This window comes from Netta rufina (assembly GCF_964035555.1).
Source record: "Netta rufina genome assembly, chromosome: 3".
Classification (NCBI taxonomy): Eukaryota; Metazoa; Chordata; class Aves; order Anseriformes; family Anatidae; genus Netta; species Netta rufina.
The window spans coordinates 121,081,099-121,099,016 of NC_140125.1; the positions used below are offsets into that span (position 1 = coordinate 121,081,099).

Below are 17,918 nucleotides of genomic sequence, written 5' to 3' on the forward strand. Positions count from 1 at the left end.
CATCGTAAGATTTCTAATGGTTTAACTAGTGTAGCATTGTTTTCTTTATGTGAGCTGTCCCTTAGATCCTTACATATTAACCTTTCCCCCTCCTTACTGTGATATTTTGAGATGTTTCCCCTCCTGTGGTTCTTCTAGTGTCAGTATTCTGGAGGATCCACAGGTGTGTGGTGTTTGAGCGTACTGTGAGTCACCTTCTATTTAGAATCTTGTGTTTTCCCCACATCTTCAATCAGACCTACATTTGATTAAATTCCCAGGTCTGTAAATACATGTATTTCATTCTGTTTCTTTTTGCTTCAAGATTTTCCCTTTTTTGAGGCTTTGGAAAGGATCTCAGGTTTCTGTGTGAATAACTGTGCTAAGAAAGTTGGAAATTACAAGCTGCACATAAATAGCTGATGCTGAATTTCTCATCCTGCATCTTTACAGTTAGCTTTTATGCTTCTCCTTGGACTGCCAGCTAGTTTCTCTTCCATTTGTCTGTGGTGTTTTAACCCTCTAGAGCATTCAGGTTATTGTAAGCCCTACTTTTATCATTCCATGGGTTGATAGTTTGGGGTTCCATGAGTGACAAGGAGCCTGGTGTGTATGCTTGTACCTATGGAGTACTGAGTAAAGGAATGAGTATTTTTAAAATAACCAGGTTGAGAATGCAAGTGATCTGGTGGCATTTTACAAATAAAGATGGATGAGCAGTACAGGGAAATACTCCCAGACTTTTGATGATGGCGAAAGGCAGCAATGTTGGTTCTAACCTCAAGGTACTTCAGCAGTTCTGGCACTAGCCACGTTCTTCTGGAAGAAATGGTGGGACACTTTTCAGGAGCTCCCTTCCAGCCAATGTCACTGTATGAGCTTAAGTCAGATGCAAGCTGTGTGGGGTTGTTTGCAAGTGGTAGAGATCTGGCTGTGGTGGCTGGTAAAGGAAATGTTTACTGTTGGACAAATTCTTTTGGTTTTCAGCTTGGAAAATTAGTATCTGGATAGAGGACTAGATCTAATGTATGTTCCATATATCTCATTTAGTTAGTTTTAAACATTGTTATTAAATTCTGTTTCATTTGGAAGTACTAACAGTAGTGAAGGATTTCAGAGATCATGGCATAAAATTAGGTGTTAAATGTATTTTGGGTATCATAACTAGAGAATCCTCTCTGTTCTCATACTTTTTGCAAGAACGTTTCACAAAACAAAAATTCTGTTTTTCTTGCTAGTTCTGGACTAAGTCCTGAAGAGTCCAAGAGACTGACAGCAAACACCAGCCCTGCCGAGACAGAGGTTGAAAATCCAGCAGCTGAACAGCCAAAATGCATGCCAGCCTCTCTGGCACCACTCAAAGAGGAGATTACTCCTCCAGTAGAGTCTAAAGCACAAGCAGCCCAGGCAACACCCGCAACAAAAAAAGGAGGAGAGGAAAGAAGAGAGGACACGCAGCCAAAACCAGCCAAACCTGCAGAGGCCTCAGTTTCCCCAGATGGCTGTGCAGCAAAGCCTAGCGACCACCCTCTCTCTTTAAAAGAGAAAACACAAGGAGAATCCACTCAAGAGAAACCACAATCTGCTGTCAGTCAAAAGCCAGAGGAAGAGAGGAAGCATGCTGCATCAAAGGAAGTGCCAGTGAAAGAGACTGTGAGTACCTCAGTTTTGGCCCTGAGCAAACCAAAGAGCCCTGAAGCAGGTGAAGTAGTAGCAAACATGGCAAGTCCGGTGATTACTCCACAAACACCAGAAAAGAAGTCCCCTGCAAATGAAGAAATGGAGGTCAGTGTTGAAGGCCATAAGAGGAAGTCGGAGAGCCGTGAGGAAGGTGTAACCACTCCTGAGAAGAAGCCCCGCATCATGGAGAACTGCCAGCACCACCAGTCGTTTCGGACCCAGCCACAGTCCTTTCCTGCAGCTGGGACCCCGGTGCCACGGGTACCCCCACTCAAGGTAAGGAGAAACAAGGGCAGAGCCACCGAGGGGCTTTGTATCCATCAGCTCAGGTGGGAGCTTCAGTTCTGGCTACGAATGTGAATTGTTACCTCCTTATTACAGTGATAGAAATAATTGGTCCAAACCCACAAAAGCTTGGCTGTTTGATAAAGGGAATCAGCTGGCTGGCTAATCGAGTTCAGCTAAGCCATGCATCTGTTAAAGGGTCTGCTGGATCAGAAGCTCTAGCAATTGCATGCAAGCCCAAGACTGAAAATAATAAGGGGCACTGCAGGTCATGGTGGGAGCTGGGGAGAGCTGCAGAGGAATTACAGGACTGTAATTACAAAGGAACTTGTAGCCCGAGAGCGCACAACTTTGTAGATGTGTGAGTATCCCCCTCGGTACAATAACAGGTCTAGAGAGAATGCTATCAGCAGCTCGCTAGATTTTATCAAGTCCAAAAAGTAAATTATTTGCCCGTGCTTAGAAAGACCATCTAGAAATGATACGGTTGTCATTTATACCATCTGAATGCAGGGGAGTGTCAGACTAGGTAGCAGGGAAAGGCTATTTTAGGGAAAACTTCAATTCCAAAAGTCATTTAGTGCTGAGTCTTAGCGAGAATGAAAGGAAATTGGCAATAAATCACTGAAAAGACAGAGAAAACAGGAAGGAAGCATGAAAGGTCCCACACTTTGGTCTGGACAATGCAGTTCTCTTGCACTTGAGATCTAGCTCATCGGATGGATGACAACTGCTGCTAAACTTCCAGGGAATTTAGGGAGGTGACTGACCCCCTCTGCTCTCCCCTTGTGAGGCCCCACTTGGAGCACTGCGTCCAGGTCTGGAGCCCCCAGCACAAGAAGGATGTGGAGACATTAGAGTGGGTCCAGAGGAGGGCCACAAAGATGATCAAGGGGCTGGAGAACCTCTCCTGTGAGGCTGAGAGAGCTGGGGATGTTCAGCCTGGAGAAGAGAAGGCTCCGAGGCCATTCAGTACTTAAAGGGGTCTTACAAAAAGGATGGAGAGGGACTTGTGTAGATAATCATAGGGCAAGGGGGAATGGTTTTAAACTACAAGAGGGGAGATTTGGATCGGAGGTTAGGAGGAAATTCTTCACTCAGAGGGCAGTGAGGCACTGGCACAGGTTGCCCAGAGAAGCTGTGGATGCCCCATCCCTGGAGGTGTTCAGGGTCAGGCTGGACGAGGCCCTGAGCAACCTGATCTGGTGGGTGGCATCCTGCCCGTGGCAAGGGGTTGGAACTGGGTGGTCTTTAAGGTCCCTTCCAACCCAAGCTATTCTATGATTCTATGAAATTCCCGCTGGTAAGTAACAAACACTCCCATTTCACACATTTGATACTCTTTCAGAAAAGGATTACAAGATTACACATGTACAGATAACACTAACACTTTCTTCAGTGCTGTTATGCTCAATAGGAAATAGTAAATGGATGAGCCAGCACAGATTTTTTTTTTATAGTTGTGTGCAGGAATACAAGTTTGGTTTTTGTAGAACAGGGCCTCATTTGGGGCCTTAGGCAGAAGCTGGAAGTGGAAAACTGCAGAACTGCTGTGTTCCTGCATGTTCTAAGAATTGTAATCTCCTATTAAGATTGTTCTTACTCAGAAATGTACAAACACAAAAACAAAATTTTAAAAGCGGTTCATTGTTCAAACTAAGTTCATTAATAAGTTTATTAATAAGTACGGCACAAAGGTAGGCAAGTATTTATAAAATTTGTTAATAACACAAAATTGGGGAAAAACAAATATACAGGGTGAGCGATTGACCTTCCAGTGTTATGTAATAAACATGGGATTTAATTTAATAATACAGAGTGAATTTATGGGTGATTGAAAATAGTTTCCTCTGTAAGGCAGAGACATGTCAGTCCTCAGGAAAGAAGGAAGTAGTGAGCTGGTTAATCAGAAGATGACTGGGAGTCCACAAGGGGTTGCAGATCTGTGAAGAGAAACATTAACCTTATAAGATACTAGTTCAAGTCCCTACAATGGAGACAGAAAAACACCAACATTAGTGCCCCATTCTCATCATTTACACTTTAGAAAGAAGGAACTTACACAAATAAAGTAAACTTTAATGGTATGGGGAGTGGAGAACGTATTTTAGAAGAAAGGACTAAAATTTGGCATTGTATTTGAAGACACGGTAAATAGGGAATATTACCAGTTTACAGAAAGACACAGAGGGGGTAGAAGTGTAATTCAGAATAAAGCAGGACATTGCCGCAGACATTTGAATGGATATAAACTGCGTATGCACAGAGGGTGAAATTTAGAATAAGGGAGGAGCTTCCAGTCTAAGATTGTAATAGACCCAAAGTAAGTGTGCCAGACAGCAAAAGATCATCTGTGTCCTTCTATGCCTATCTCTCAAGTGAGAACACCAAAGGGATTTATCTAGGACTACACATGTAAATGTTTCTGTTCTTAAATATGCGGGTCAAACGTTCCCCATATCTCAATTCTACTTTTCTCCTCTCTTTCAGATTCCTGTTTCCAGAATCTCCCCAATGCCATTTCCTGCGGGCCAGGTCTCTCCCGGGGCACGTTTCCCAACCTCAGTTACCAGTCCGGGAAGAACAGGGGCCAGAACTCTGGCAGATATCAAGGCCAAAGCCCAGCAAGTCAGGGCCCAGAGGGCAGCGGCCGCCGCCGCAGCCGCCGCCGCCGCCGCCGCCGCGTCTTCGGGGGGAGCAGTGCCAGGGCCCGGGCCCGGCGGTGGCGGGGGCCCTCCGGGTGGTGGAGGAGAGAAGAGTAACGCAGCACCAAGCGGAACCAACGAAACTGGAACTGGAGGAAATGCACTGGAACTGGCAGGAACTGGAAGCGGGGGAAGTTCGAGAAGGTTTCTTCCCCATTGTCCAGGGCCCCATTCCCAAATGGAGACCCAGGCCACGGACCAGCCACCAGCTCACAATCTCTCTAGAGCACAACTACAGCAAACTTCCACATTGGAACCCAGAACTCCAGGCAGCAATACAGGCACCACCTGCTCCTCATCAGCGGCATCAGCATTAGAGAAAAGCGACAGAATAAAGCAGAGCCCCCCAAACGTGACTGTAACCCAGGTTCCAGGCTCCCCATACGCTGGCAGCAGTGACAAACAAGAGAAAGCACCTTTTGCTCCAGCAGGTCCGAGCCAGGCCAGCGGGGCATCAGCTGTCAGGGATGGAACAGGCGGTGTCACTGCGTCCACAGCGGGTACCAACACAAATGTCACTAAGGTAGCACCTGCGGCCTTAGGAGGGACCAGCTCAGATGTCTCCAAAGGCACAAATCCTTCCCCTCTGATGTCTTCGTCTTCACTGACACCCACAGGCTCAGAAGCCCCGGCTGGAGGCACGGTAACATCTGCTCCCTCTGCCCCTTCCTCCAACACTTTGTCAGCAGCACCTAGCCTTAAAACTCACCTAAACTCAAGCGGGGCCCTCCCCAAAACAAGCTCCAGTATTCCTGCTAACAACCCTTTGGTCACCCAACTGCTGCAGGGCAAGAATGTCCCTCTGGAACAAATCCTGCCGAAGCCTCTCACCAAAGCAGAAATGAAAACTGTCCCGTTGGCTTCTAACGAAGAAAAAGGGGCAGCAGCACCCAGTGCCGCGAGTGTAGCAGGGAACAGCACTGGAGCCGAGGGTGGTGAAAGACAATCGGGTTTACCCACACAGCAGCTTGGGAAGATCTTTTGCCAGAACAGGCCCCTGCCTCACATTCCAAGGACCTTTCCAGTCCCCTCGGGAAAGGACCCCGGCGCTGACCAGCACCAGTGCCCGGAGCCGCTCAGTAAAACAACCCAAGAGCAGATCCTTCAGACTCTCATCAAGAGGGTCCAGAGGCAGAATTTGTTCCCAGTCCTTCAGCCTTCACAACTGAACCTCTCTCACTCAGGTTTCCAGTTAGAAAACAGCTCCACCAGCCAGAGGTTTGTGCTGGGTTTCATGGGCAGAAGGACCTCCAAGCCTGCTATGTCTGGTCATTATCTGCTCAACATTTCCACCTACGGCCGCGGCTCAGAGAGTTTGAGGAGAGGCTTCTCCTTGAACCCGGAAAACCGCTTGTGTCTGAACAGTCCTGCTGACGCTCCGAAAACAGAATTTGGGGAATGTGAGGAGATGGCCGGCCAGGGCAGCAGCAGCAGCGAGGAAGGAGATGCAGATGACGAGAGTACTGGTGATGAACGCGAACATGTCAGCGTGAAAGAGGAGCCCCAGGCTTCGCAGGTGTCTGGCCAGTGTGAAAAAGAACAGGGGTCACATAACACAAACCCTTCAGATTACGGCATCCCTGCTAAGAAGGGCGTAAAGACGGAATCAGCCACGTCTCAGCAAGCAGCAGGGAGCAGGGAGAGCGTTCAGGGGTTTGACGGAACGACGCTAGCGCGAGATTTTATCCAAGCCGCTCAAGAGCAAATGGCACATGCAATGAGGGGAAAGATGCACGGCAGCCCCGAGCTTTTCAGTCCTTCTGTGCCGTCCTCGGACTCTGCGCAGCAGCAGCCTCCCCAGCTCCCTCATCCACACCCTCCGAAGCTGGGCGGAGATGCTGCAGCACAGCTCCTCGGGCCCAGTTACAGCGGCACAATAAACGTCTCCACCTCCCCGGACGTCAACCAAGGGTCTCTCATGACCGGGCTGTCGGAATGCAATCAGCTGTCCAGCAGCATGGGGAACGTCATGTCCTTTTCGGTGACTGTAACCACCATCCCCACCAGCCAAGCTATGAACTCTGGCACCCACAGTCAGACCATCCCGGTTCAAGCCTTCGCTGAAGACCACAGCATGGAGGACTCCCCTTCCAAATGTTACTGCAGGTTGAAAGCCATGATCATGTGCAAGGGCTGCGGCGCCTTCTGCCATGACGATTGCATTGGCCCCTCTAAGCTCTGTGTCTCCTGCCTTGTCGTGCGGTAACCGGGACGTGAAGCGGGGAAGAGGATGGCTGGACGTTGGTTTTGCTTTCGGAAGTACGTTGGGAAGAAACAGGAAATTTACTGCCTTGCACAAGAGACACGTTACTGAATCAGGAATACAGAGTAGAGTTCTTCTTTCATTAAAGAAAGAGCACCTTCTTGTACAGTGAGTCTAAATTGAGCTCAACTACGTGAATTGTGACAAGAGTTTGCACTTAAGGAATTATGTAAATATGTCACATTATTTTGTTTAAAAATATTTTTTCAATCTTTTAGGAGATAGTGTTTGACTTGTACTGCAGTTTCATTAACCCCAGCCTGCTATCCAGCATGTTTGCTGAGCTCTGCTCTAGATGGGGGAATGAACCCCCGGCAAAACATCAGCCTGTTGGGCTTCTCTTGGAAAGAGAAGAGCCGGATAATACGAAACTAAACGCTTGTTCTGACTGATGACAGAGCACTGGAGCAGGAAACCCTGAACGGGCTTCCTGTGTTGCTCTAAATTTTAGTTCAATTTTTCCGAATTGGAAGGCGTTAACATCACGCAGGCCTTTCAAGTCCTTGCCTCTCACTTGTGACACGGCTGTCTCCAGAAGGCATACTGGGTTGTGCAATATTGGCTGGTGTTTTTGATTCGCATATCCTCTCCTCTCCAAGGAGGCAGTTGCAGTAACCTTCTTTTAGGGACGGAGGTATCTTGATTTGCTACTGGCAAATACCGAAAAAGGCAACTGTACTAACCGTAGGATTCAAGGATTTAAATCACTAAAACAACTCAGTAACTGTGATTATTGGTAATTCCAGGAACCATTTAAAGCAGAGATCGCAAATATGTGCTGAACTGCATTTCATTTCTGGACTGTCAGGACTCGGCAGAAACCTGCTTTGTTAGGCATTATTTCAAGGGAGCTGGAGAGTGCGGCCCCCGGAGCTGAGCACCGCCAGTTGTTGCAGCACATTATGCAAGTGAAGTGCACTAAACGTCACCCTCTGTCCTACTGTTTTCTAGGAAGCTTTCTGTGGCTCATTAAAAACTCCAGATAGTCAGACTTCTCCGATTTCTATAGAAGATTTTCTATTTAGCTGAGCGTAGGGAAAGAAAGCGAGGACCTCGCTGGGCCTCGCGTGTCCGTCGGAGGACGCCGAGCCGGTGTGTCGGGGCGAGCTCGGGAGGGGTGCAGCTGGTGGGACACGTTCCTCACCCCCAGGAGCCGGTGCTCACGCCTCCGTGTGCTCCAGGTGGTGGGAATTAACTGATGCAGAACGGTACTTGGTGCTCGACGACACGGATTGACGACAGGCTGGCTAATAAAGCATTCGCCGATCTGCATGGTGACGGATCGCCGCGTGTCCGTGCCACACGGAGGATGTGTGGGTCACTTCTCTTCCAGAACAGCGTCAGGTTCGATAGTCACGTCCAGTCCCATCTTGTCACTGTGCGGGGTGGGAGGGGGGCCATCCTGGAGCTTGGTCAGGTAACAGATCTATGTATCTTTTTGATGGAAAAGCACTGAATTCACTTTGAATCCAAAGGCCTTTTTAAGATGAAGCAATATTAACAAAATAGGTGACAGCTGTTTTACGAGCTGGGGTCCTAAAGCCTTTTTTCCTTCTTCCCGTTTGACTATACTACTGCTTTCCCTGCTTCCCTCTCCCTCGCGCTGGCGGTAAGCTCAGGAGCTCTGCCCGGGAGGCGCCGTGTGGTTTTGCGAGGAGCGGGTGTTGGTTTGTTTGTTAATGGTAAAGAGAGTTGCAGACTCAATCGCTTCACAATAAAAGTGTTTCCTTCCCTGTCCAGCAGAGCGTGGTGTCCTCCAAAGCAGGGTTAGTGTGCGTGAGCTAACGAGAGCGGCCGCGTGTGCATCGTGCTCTTAGTTTTGCCCGTAATAAATTCACCGGGGAGCAGTGACTCCTGCTTTCCGATTTTGCATCGCTCCTTGTAGACATCCAGTGGTGGACGGGATTTAAGTATTAGAAATGCAGACTTTACACTTACATCTCAAAAAAAAAGAAGAGAATGACAGACGTACTCCCAGTTCTGTCGTACTGTGCAGCCCCTCGCCAGGTCTGCACCGTCCCACAGCTGGCTCCGTGCGTGCCCGGGGAGCCCAGCAGAGGCAGGTTTGCTTCTCCTGCTGCAGCCCCAGCTTCTGTAGCAGGGATGATTTGTTCCCTGGGTCAGTTTGTATGTAAGTGCTCATTTGGACAGCGACCCATCGCTGCCTGCTTCCCTCTTTGCTGCTGCACCAGGAATTTCTGCCATTCTTTTAAATCGTAGGACGCGGCGTAAAACGGCTTCACGTGGTGTACCCCGGGGAGAGCAGGATCTTCCCTTCCCTTATTAGCTCCAGCCTTGTCTAGACATGAAAGCAAAGTTACGGCAACATAATCCTCAGCGAGACACGTTCGTTCCCTCAGTATAATCCAATTTAAAGGTTGTTTGGGGTTACAAACCAGACTGAAAAAGTCATTTTAGCCTCAAATAAAAGCAAAGAGGCTTTGCTGGCGTAATTGGCTCAATGCTGTTCACACCTTGACGTCCATCAAGGTGAATTCTGCTGAATACAAGGCTGCTTCAGAGGGGAAAGGGGAGGATGCTGAGGGAGCAGCACCCATCTGCTGCCTGCTGTTGGCGTTCCCAGGCTGCTCGATCTGTCGCCGCTGTCGCGTTGGAAAGGCTTCGGGGTACTCAGCGACTTGTATAACAGTCAGCAGCCCCAGCTGCGGTTCCGACGGGTCACTGCCTTTAAATTGCACAAGCTCCCCTGCAGCCTGCGGGTTGGGTTGTCTCCGGGCCCATTCCTGAGAGCCAGGAGCTGCTGTTCACGAGCAGGACCGCAGGAACCGAGCTGAGGGCGACCACCGAGTGTCAGCGGCTGCCAGGCTTTGCTGGGCCCTGTGGGCATCCCACGCGACGACTTGGAAGTTTACAACTCTGTTCAGTGCCTTAGTTATTCTTTAACAGCTGAGCACTTTTATTGGGCTACTTTTATTCTGTTCCTGTCTCAGATAATAAATCCTTTTAATTGCATGTCTTTGATTTTAGCAGACGCTACGAGCTACTAGGCGGAACTTGAGGAATAATAGCCACGGGTTTGCAAGAGGGCATTAAGCGGTTAGGAAACTGTTAGAAATAATGGGGCTCAGTGTAATGATCGATACAAGTACAGGTCTATATGAAACCTTGAGAGCTTTGCATGTTTTCCAGTGCTGGTTATTGAATAATGTGTTTTAGAAAGGGAAAATCCTGCCGCCCCTTTAGGAGCGCTCCCTGCGTGGCGTTGGCCTGCTGCCCTCCTGCTGAGGCTCCCCCCGTTTGTCTCCGCTCTTCCATCGCCTGCCTTTCCCTCTGCTCCTCCTCCCAGCCCACAACGAGCCTGCTTCGCTTTGGGTCTGTAATTCGGATCGTGACACAGCATAAAACATTGGGCTTCGGTGGGCAGGTATTAAAGTAACGGCATTCTCCAGTAAATCCAAGCCCGGCAGCGTGAGAACGAGGAATGCAAAGAGACCCGTGGCATTTAACCTCCCACCTCGTGCAGGTGATTGGAATGGAGGAGTGAAGGCAACTAGGGACGGGTTGAGGTTTTGAGGTGCAGATGGGCAGCGCGGGGAAGGGAATTTGAGATGTTCATGTCTCAAATCAAATGGAAAGGCAGCAAGCTGTGCTTTGTCAGGCAGTCGTGGGGCTGATGGGGAAGGCAGTGCTGGCCAGGGCCCTGATGGCCGGGAGGTCACCACTTGGCCAGGTCACCCCCCAGGCCACAAGGTTTGAACCTGGGGGACCCTGGGGCAGGAGCAGGTGCCTGGGCTGGGGCAGGAGCTTGCACCTCAGCTGAGGTGGACGGCGCTCGGGTCGCTGAAAGCAGCTTGGAAAAAGACTTTGGTTTTGCAGGGGGAAGTGCCTGAAAGAGCAGCGTGTTCTGTGCTGGAAGAGCCTCACCTGGGACGCGTGGAGCCCTGGGGAAGCTGCTTTGTTTCCCTTGGGAGCGTTGTCCCAAAGCCACCGCTGGCCGCTAGCAAACGGCCACGGGGGCTCTGCTCGCCCCGGGCCAGCCCAGCAGCGCTGTGCTCAGCTCCAGCGGCCGAGCAGCAACAGTGGTGGGGAGCAGGGTGGTGGGGAGAGCACACCGAGGTCCCTGGGGCACCTGCACTAGAACGGGGACACTGCTGGGATGGGAGGGAGGGAGGGGACAGACGGGGACGGGGCTGCAGTGGGGGTCCCGGGGGTGTCGGGTCCGTGCTACCTGCAGGGAGGACACGCGCTGCGGTCGTGATAGCCAGAATTGTCTTGATTAACTAAGTTTTGTTTGTTTTTGTTTTTTAATGCTATACGTTTGATATAACTGAAGATCAACTTTAAGAGCTTACAGTAATATATTTTAAGTAATATATATTTTAGTATCTAAAAAAAAAATAAAAATTGACAAAGGATGATTTATGAACTAGATGAACAGGGTATTGGGAGTATGCAGTTTCTCGGCAAGGCCAGGAATAGTTTTACTAGCAGGAGAACTGAAAAGATTCAGTTTTTTCCATTAATGCAATAAAAATGGGAGTTCTTAAAAAGAAGAAATCCAATACTGTTTACCACATGCTTTTCTTGTTTTGACAACAGGCCTGTAAACACAGTTTAGAAGATACTAAACCTTTGTCTGTCTTTCGCCTTTTTAAAAGGGACTTAAATTGGAATAGAGGGTATGTACAGAAAAATCAAGTTGACACCATTTTAAAATGTATTTTTACACAAATAATATAGAAAAATCATATTTTACGTAAGAATTTTAAGTATTTGAAATATGTATATATATACTGTATGTACTTCATATATTCTTTATTTTACATTTTCAATGTATTAAAAAGTATTTGAGCTGTTTGGATTTGAGCATGTAATAATGTTAAAAAAAAAAAAAAAAAAGAGGAAAAGAAGAAAAGAGGGAGAGAGGGTGTGGGTCCTGCAGGCTGCAGTGGCTGCAGAGCACCCAGAAGTGCGGCAGCGAAGGGATTTTGGAAGTTTAGCAGTTTCAGGTAGAGCATACAGAACATTTCCCAGTCCTGTGTCCTGTCTTTGTCTCCATTTGGATCCGTTCATTTTGCCTCATAACCACCCAGAATCATCCTTGGTGAGAAGACAAAGAGGTGGATCTTTTATACAAGCAACGCTACCTTTATAGCCAAAGAGACGTGCTGGTACAGAAGCTACTCAACCAAAACAGAACCAGAAGCTACTCGGTTGTGCTGTGCCACTGGAATTTCCACAAATAGGTTAATTTCTTGTGTGAGCATCTTACGGTGCTTAATTCAAACAATACCAAAAGTCCAATGATTTCAAGGAAGCACTATCAAAGTGGATTTGTTTTGTTTTGTGGGAATTATGGTGAAACTTTGACTGCAGAGATGCTCCATCTGCAGCTCTTAGGGACTGAGTGAATTGCGTTCACCTGGGCTGCTGGAGATGCTCCCCACCAGACTGAGATCTGCAGCCCCTGCAATTGCTGGTTCTGCAACACAAATCTCCCATGGAGAGGAGGGTGGAAATGGCTCCACGGCGTGCAAGGCACAGTACCTGCCTCGTCCCCTTTTCTATGATGCCCATTTTGGCTTAGGTGAATCTCAAATCGCATTTATATTCCCCTTATTCCTGCAAGCAATTGCAGGACTCGTATAAATTGGAGGTGTTCAGAGCAACTCTGTTGCTGGGACTTAGGGGGAAGGAAACTGGGGGAAAAAAAGAAAAAAAAAAAAAAGTATTAACAAGTTAGGTTTTAAAATACAAATTTAAAAACTGAAAAGGCAGGCAACGGGTGTTTGTATATACTGCTTCAATTATTATTGGAATCTCTTGGGGGAAATAAATAAATAAATAAATAAAAAGAAAAAAAGAAAAGACAATAAACGAGGCACCCAGTGACTGCCAAAAGTTGCTACCTACCCTGGGAAGGGCTGTCGCTCCCCAGAGTTGCACTGTAAGGGTGTGGGGTGCGTACAGGTCGGGTCTGGATGCGGGGGGCTGCACAGGGGTGCAGCTGAGCGTGCACAGCGAGAGCAGCTTCATCTCAGTCTCCTGGTGACATTACCCCTTGGGAAGTTACTGCAGGCCTGAGACGGAATTACAGCTTTTGTATTCGTTTTCCTATTTAAGATGTATGGGTTAGATGAGATATATGATAGTACGGATGTCTTTTGATCTGCTGCACTTTTTAAGAAACATTCCTTATTCCCCTGGTACTGCTGCATCTCCCGTCCCCTCCTACCCCCTTAGAACTTAAGCCCGGTCGGTCTCCCGTGGGCTCCGGCGACCTCGCGGCAGAGCCCGGGGCCAGCACCGTGATTCCCTTCCCGTCCATCCTCTGTGCCCCCGTGAGCTTGTGCCCTGTTTGCGAAGTCAAATTTAGGCAAGAAATCCGGCAAAGTTTTCATGGGAAAAAGAAAATAATTGTAGTTGAGTGAGGTAACGCCTGGGCGTGTAAGAGCTACGTGGGCCAGTTCTAGCAGGAGCAATACATCAGGGACAACGTGGTCCGTCGTGCTGCAGCTATGCATTTTGGCAAAGGTTGTTTTGTCACCCGGTCTTCACCCATTTTGCTGTGTAAGATTCCACCTTAGCTTCTCACCAGCATTAAGAGGAATCTGAGGAGTGCTGAGAGCGGCCTATTCCTAACCTGTCACTCGAGGCTCTGTGTGCCCATAGGAGGTAGCACTTGGACAAACAAAGCCTGCCCCGTGGCTTCTGTCTTATTGCAGATTCTGTTCCTCTTCCTCTCACTTATTTTTGTCATGTAAAACTACCTGCTTTATAAATGAATGTAAAATACCGTAGTTCTTCAGCACATGGACAAATGTGTATTTTATCTTAATGTTTCATTTTATGTTAAATAAAAAGCATATGATTTTATGGGTGTTAGTGCTGCTAATGTTGATTTTTCAGTGATTACCTTCTGTCTTCTTAATGGACCCCGATAAACAATACTGCACTACATTTTTCTGGCTTCGATATCTGTAAAGTCTTTTCCATACATTTCATGGGGAAAACTCTGGTTTAATAAACACTTTGCAGTTCCCTCAAGCCTCACTTCTTGGGGTGCTGAAACACTTTAAGGGCTTTGAGCTGTAAATTTGGGGAAAGGAAGGAACAGGAAAAAACCCGTATCACATGATAGCAAAGTCATTTATTATAAAGGGAAGAGTTCAGAGAGGTAAATCTGAAAACAACTTTCCTGATTTGTCAGGTAAACTTTGGATACAATTAAAAATTAATAAAATCACCAGGACTGGGATTTCTTTTCACTGAATCTGTTATAAGCACCAACAATCTGTATTTCAAGCATAGAAAGGTAACGCGAAGGGGCTGTGAACCTACTGAGTGAATGATCACAACAAGAGCATTAAGACTTAACATTAAATGGAGAAGGAAGGCTCAGTAAAGAAATGTGTGTCTTGCAGTACAAAGCGAGAATACAAGGCCAGCTGAGTTGGAGTTTGCAACCAGTGGCCAAAAAATAAAAAAAAATTTAAAAAAAATCACCTCATGCAGAGAAAAAAAAAAAAAAAAGCAAAAAGGTGGTGATTAAAGATGGTCCACAGGCATGACCCAAACCAAAAGTAATGCTACTTCCCTGTTTTCAGTGAGGACATTGTTTCATGTTCCACTTCAACCAGATGACAAGGGTTTCCTTAAAGAACTGACACAACGCTGCAGCTCAGGCAATGCACGGTTTTGTTTATCAAGTGAACTGCGGTGACCTGTGGAGCACAGGGTTGATACAAAGTATTCCATAATATAGGATTGCACACTTTCAAATACAGAAAATATTCTATATTTAAGAGTAAAAGAAAATTACAAAATTCATATGCAAGGTTCTAGAAGTTTTGAAGTAAAAACTACTTGAAGCCATGCTGAAAAATGGGATAGAAAGCAACACAATCTCACCAAAGATCATCTCACCACAGACTAATTCAGTGTAAATTGTTTTCCGGTCACATAAGGAATATCTTCAGTCATACACATGATACAGGAAACTGGTATGTGGGAAATTGGTAATAAAACTTGAGAAGATGACGTAAACATAAAGAACTGGTTTAAGGGGTCTTAATACAAATGGGCCCAGAAGTGGGAAATCGGTTTGAATGGGGGATCCTACTGAAATTACTCAGATTTTCATCTGTGACATTAGCACCAGAAGTCAGGAGTAGCCCAAGAAAATTAACCAACGACACAAACTTGGGAAGTATCAGCAATGCACACACGGATAAAACAGGTAATCCACAACCCAAGTGATGTGAAAACCAATCAAACACGCTGGTGTCACAAGGCATTTGGGAACAAATAACAAGCTTCTGCTTCAGGAGTGGGTGTACAGTAACTGGAAGTAACAGGGATGAGAAGGACCTTGATATACTCATTAATCATACCCTGTAATTATAAGCTGTCAGTGTGATACAGCCACGGGAAAGGAAAAACAACTCTGAAAGTCCAGCCCATGTATTGCCAGGAGAGATAAAATCAGTGACTTGCACAAGGTAATGAGGTATTTTGTGTGGTTCTGCTCACTTGCATTCAGGAAAGACTACTTAAAGCTGGAACAAATTTACTGAAAAACTTCCAAATAATCAGGAAAGGAAAAAGCTCTGACAGGTAAGAAAGAAGTCAAGAAGTTCAAGTTAAAACAAAAGCTGAAAGGTTTGGCAGGGCGAGCTAGCAGCAGGCTAAACATTAATGGGCAAAACCAGCTGCTCAGCACTGGTACAAGAACAAATGGATATAAATTTGCTGTGGATAAACTTAGTTTAGAAATAAAAGAAAGTTGCTACTCAGTTGGCAAAATGTAAGACACAATGAAGCGAGTTACGGGGATGGTATGACTCCACCGAAGTATTGGGCTTTGTGCTCTAGGAAGGCTTTAATAGGCTTGTTTTCCTGAATGAGAAATTTTAGAGCCCAGTAATTTTTTATGAGCAATTTGAATTATTCCTTTCATTGTCGTGTCTGTGTTAACAGTGATGCCATGTCCTTGGCACCGCTTCGGCTATTTTGTTCTACTCTTTAAAGGTTATTATATCAGATTAGTACTGTACCATCTCAGTCCCACAGTAATGTGTCATAAATGTGAATAATTTCTCATGCACTCATGCTCTATTTCTCATCTTAAGGGCTCCTAAACACCCCGCAGTGCATGGCTGAAACAGCACAAAGTCTCTGAAGCCCTGCAATCACAAGCTCCTGCTGTATTACCCGTGGCTGTGCACCCTGCAAAGCAGCAGCCCTCCCCGACCAGCTCACAAACAACTCTTTTTAATTTCTGGCAACACTGGTTCCTCATGGGCATCTAACGAAAATTACCTGTCATTCCCTGTGGCAGCAAGTATTGCCCATCCTGGAGGAACTGAGCAGGCAGGCAGCCTGTCACCTACCAGAACCTGCTCCTCGCTTCCCACCCCGCAGGAGCTGAGCTGCTATCAGCAAGAAGAAGTCATGGGACTTCTTCTCGAGCTTCTTTTTCTCTTTTTGAATTCATGTAACTAATCAGTTGCTGTGCCTTTTTGCTAAATGAATGAATAAAACTCTAAGCTTTTGTTAGCCCCACTGAACTCCGCTGTGACACCCGGGAGGAGAGAGGATGGGCACAGCCCACAGTTAGAAAGCAGCAAAGCCTGAAATCCAAGCATCAAAGGCATAAATAAAGCCAGGTCACCATCTGCTGCTCTAGGTTTCAAAGCCTCTCCCTACTGACCACAGGGCAAACTGTTTTTCCAAATGCTTTTGTGTATGTATGCTAGGAACACCGCTAGTGGGGTGGTATGAAGGATGCATGCCCTCCAGCACATCTAATGTGGAGTCTGCATCTTCCTAGGAAGTGATGAATTGTTAATTTATTAACAATTAAAATTAAATTAAAGTTAAATTGTTAATTAATTAAAATGTTGAACAGTTAGAACAGCACCACAACCTATTACTTCAGCTGCAAGGGTGATCACACTGAAACAACCTCGACACAAAGTGCAGGGTTCTCCATCTCCTGCTGTCCTTAAACCACTAGAGGATGACTGCCCGGATGATGGGCTTTAGCCAGTCAGCAGTAACGCAGCAGTGCAAGGAGGAGCTCATGAAAAAGAAAGAATTATGGGTCAGGAAAAAAAAAAAAAAATCATCCCTGGAAATAAGGAAGAAAAATATTTTATCAATATCAAAAAAGACCAGAGAATAAAGTACAAAAGGAATACGACACAAAGTGAAAAATTCACTTCCTACCTCTGTTCCCACTATGGAAAGACATGGAAGTAAAAATCCTTTCCTTACCTTGCTGTCTCATTTCCTCCATTTTACATGGAGAACATGAAGTTTTCCAAAGGTCCATCTGGTGGTGCGGTGAGGCTCCAACATTATCGTCCCTACAACACACAACAAATACTTGCAGAAGTAGACAGAATCCTGTTGTTATGCAGTGGAAAACCCTGCCTCAGGAAAAACATCCCAGCTATTCACAGGATAATTTAGGTTGGAAAAGACCTCTAAGATCATCTAGTCCAACCTTTAATTGCTCCTAACTGGTTGTAACAAATGGGTGCTCATATTCTAAGGCTGCTGTACCTTCCCATGCCTGTTCTGTTTCAGCTCTCCATGCGCCTCTTCAGAGCAGCGAGTCAGCTGTGATAAGTGCCCTGCAAGAGAGCCATACAAAGCGTATCTTATTAAACAGACATTTCATCTGTATTTTAACAGACTCTGCTTTCAATTTAATAATCATCATCTGGTTTGTTTTGTTCGCTGCCAACTTGCAATTAAGAAAAAAAAAATAAAAGCACCTCGTAAGTGAAAGAAAAACTGCAGAATCGATTTCTAAATATAGATAAGAAGCACACTCGTGGCTCAAGCAAGGGAATTATCTTGTCACATTAAACAGGAACAAAAAAGAGATTGCTTTTCTCATGAACTCAGCTCCTGCTTTATCTCAGTTGCCGTGCTGGCTGTCAGAAGGGAATACCTGTGAGGTGGAGAGCAGCTTGAGGCACAGGAAACTGCAAGCAACAAACGCTGCTTGTTAAGCCCACAGCTGGAGATACAAA

At 46.5% G+C, this 17,918-nt stretch overlaps 1 protein-coding gene across 2 annotated transcripts in view; it reads left to right on the forward strand.

Annotated features, from left to right (window-relative positions):
* ASXL2 (ASXL transcriptional regulator 2) overlaps positions 1–11,022 on the forward strand; it is a 100,754-nt gene extending 89,732 nt beyond the window's left edge. For both annotated transcript variants that reach the window (XM_084284544.1, XM_084284545.1), the window contains 2 exons: positions 1,218–1,935; positions 4,435–11,022. In XM_084284544.1, the coding sequence (XP_084140670.1) occupies positions 1,218–1,935; positions 4,435–6,855 (3,139 nt within the window). In that variant the 3' untranslated portion in view covers positions 6,856–11,022. The remainder of the gene's footprint in view (positions 1–1,217; positions 1,936–4,434) is intronic.
* The last annotated feature ends 6,896 nt before the right edge of the window (positions 11,023–17,918 follow it).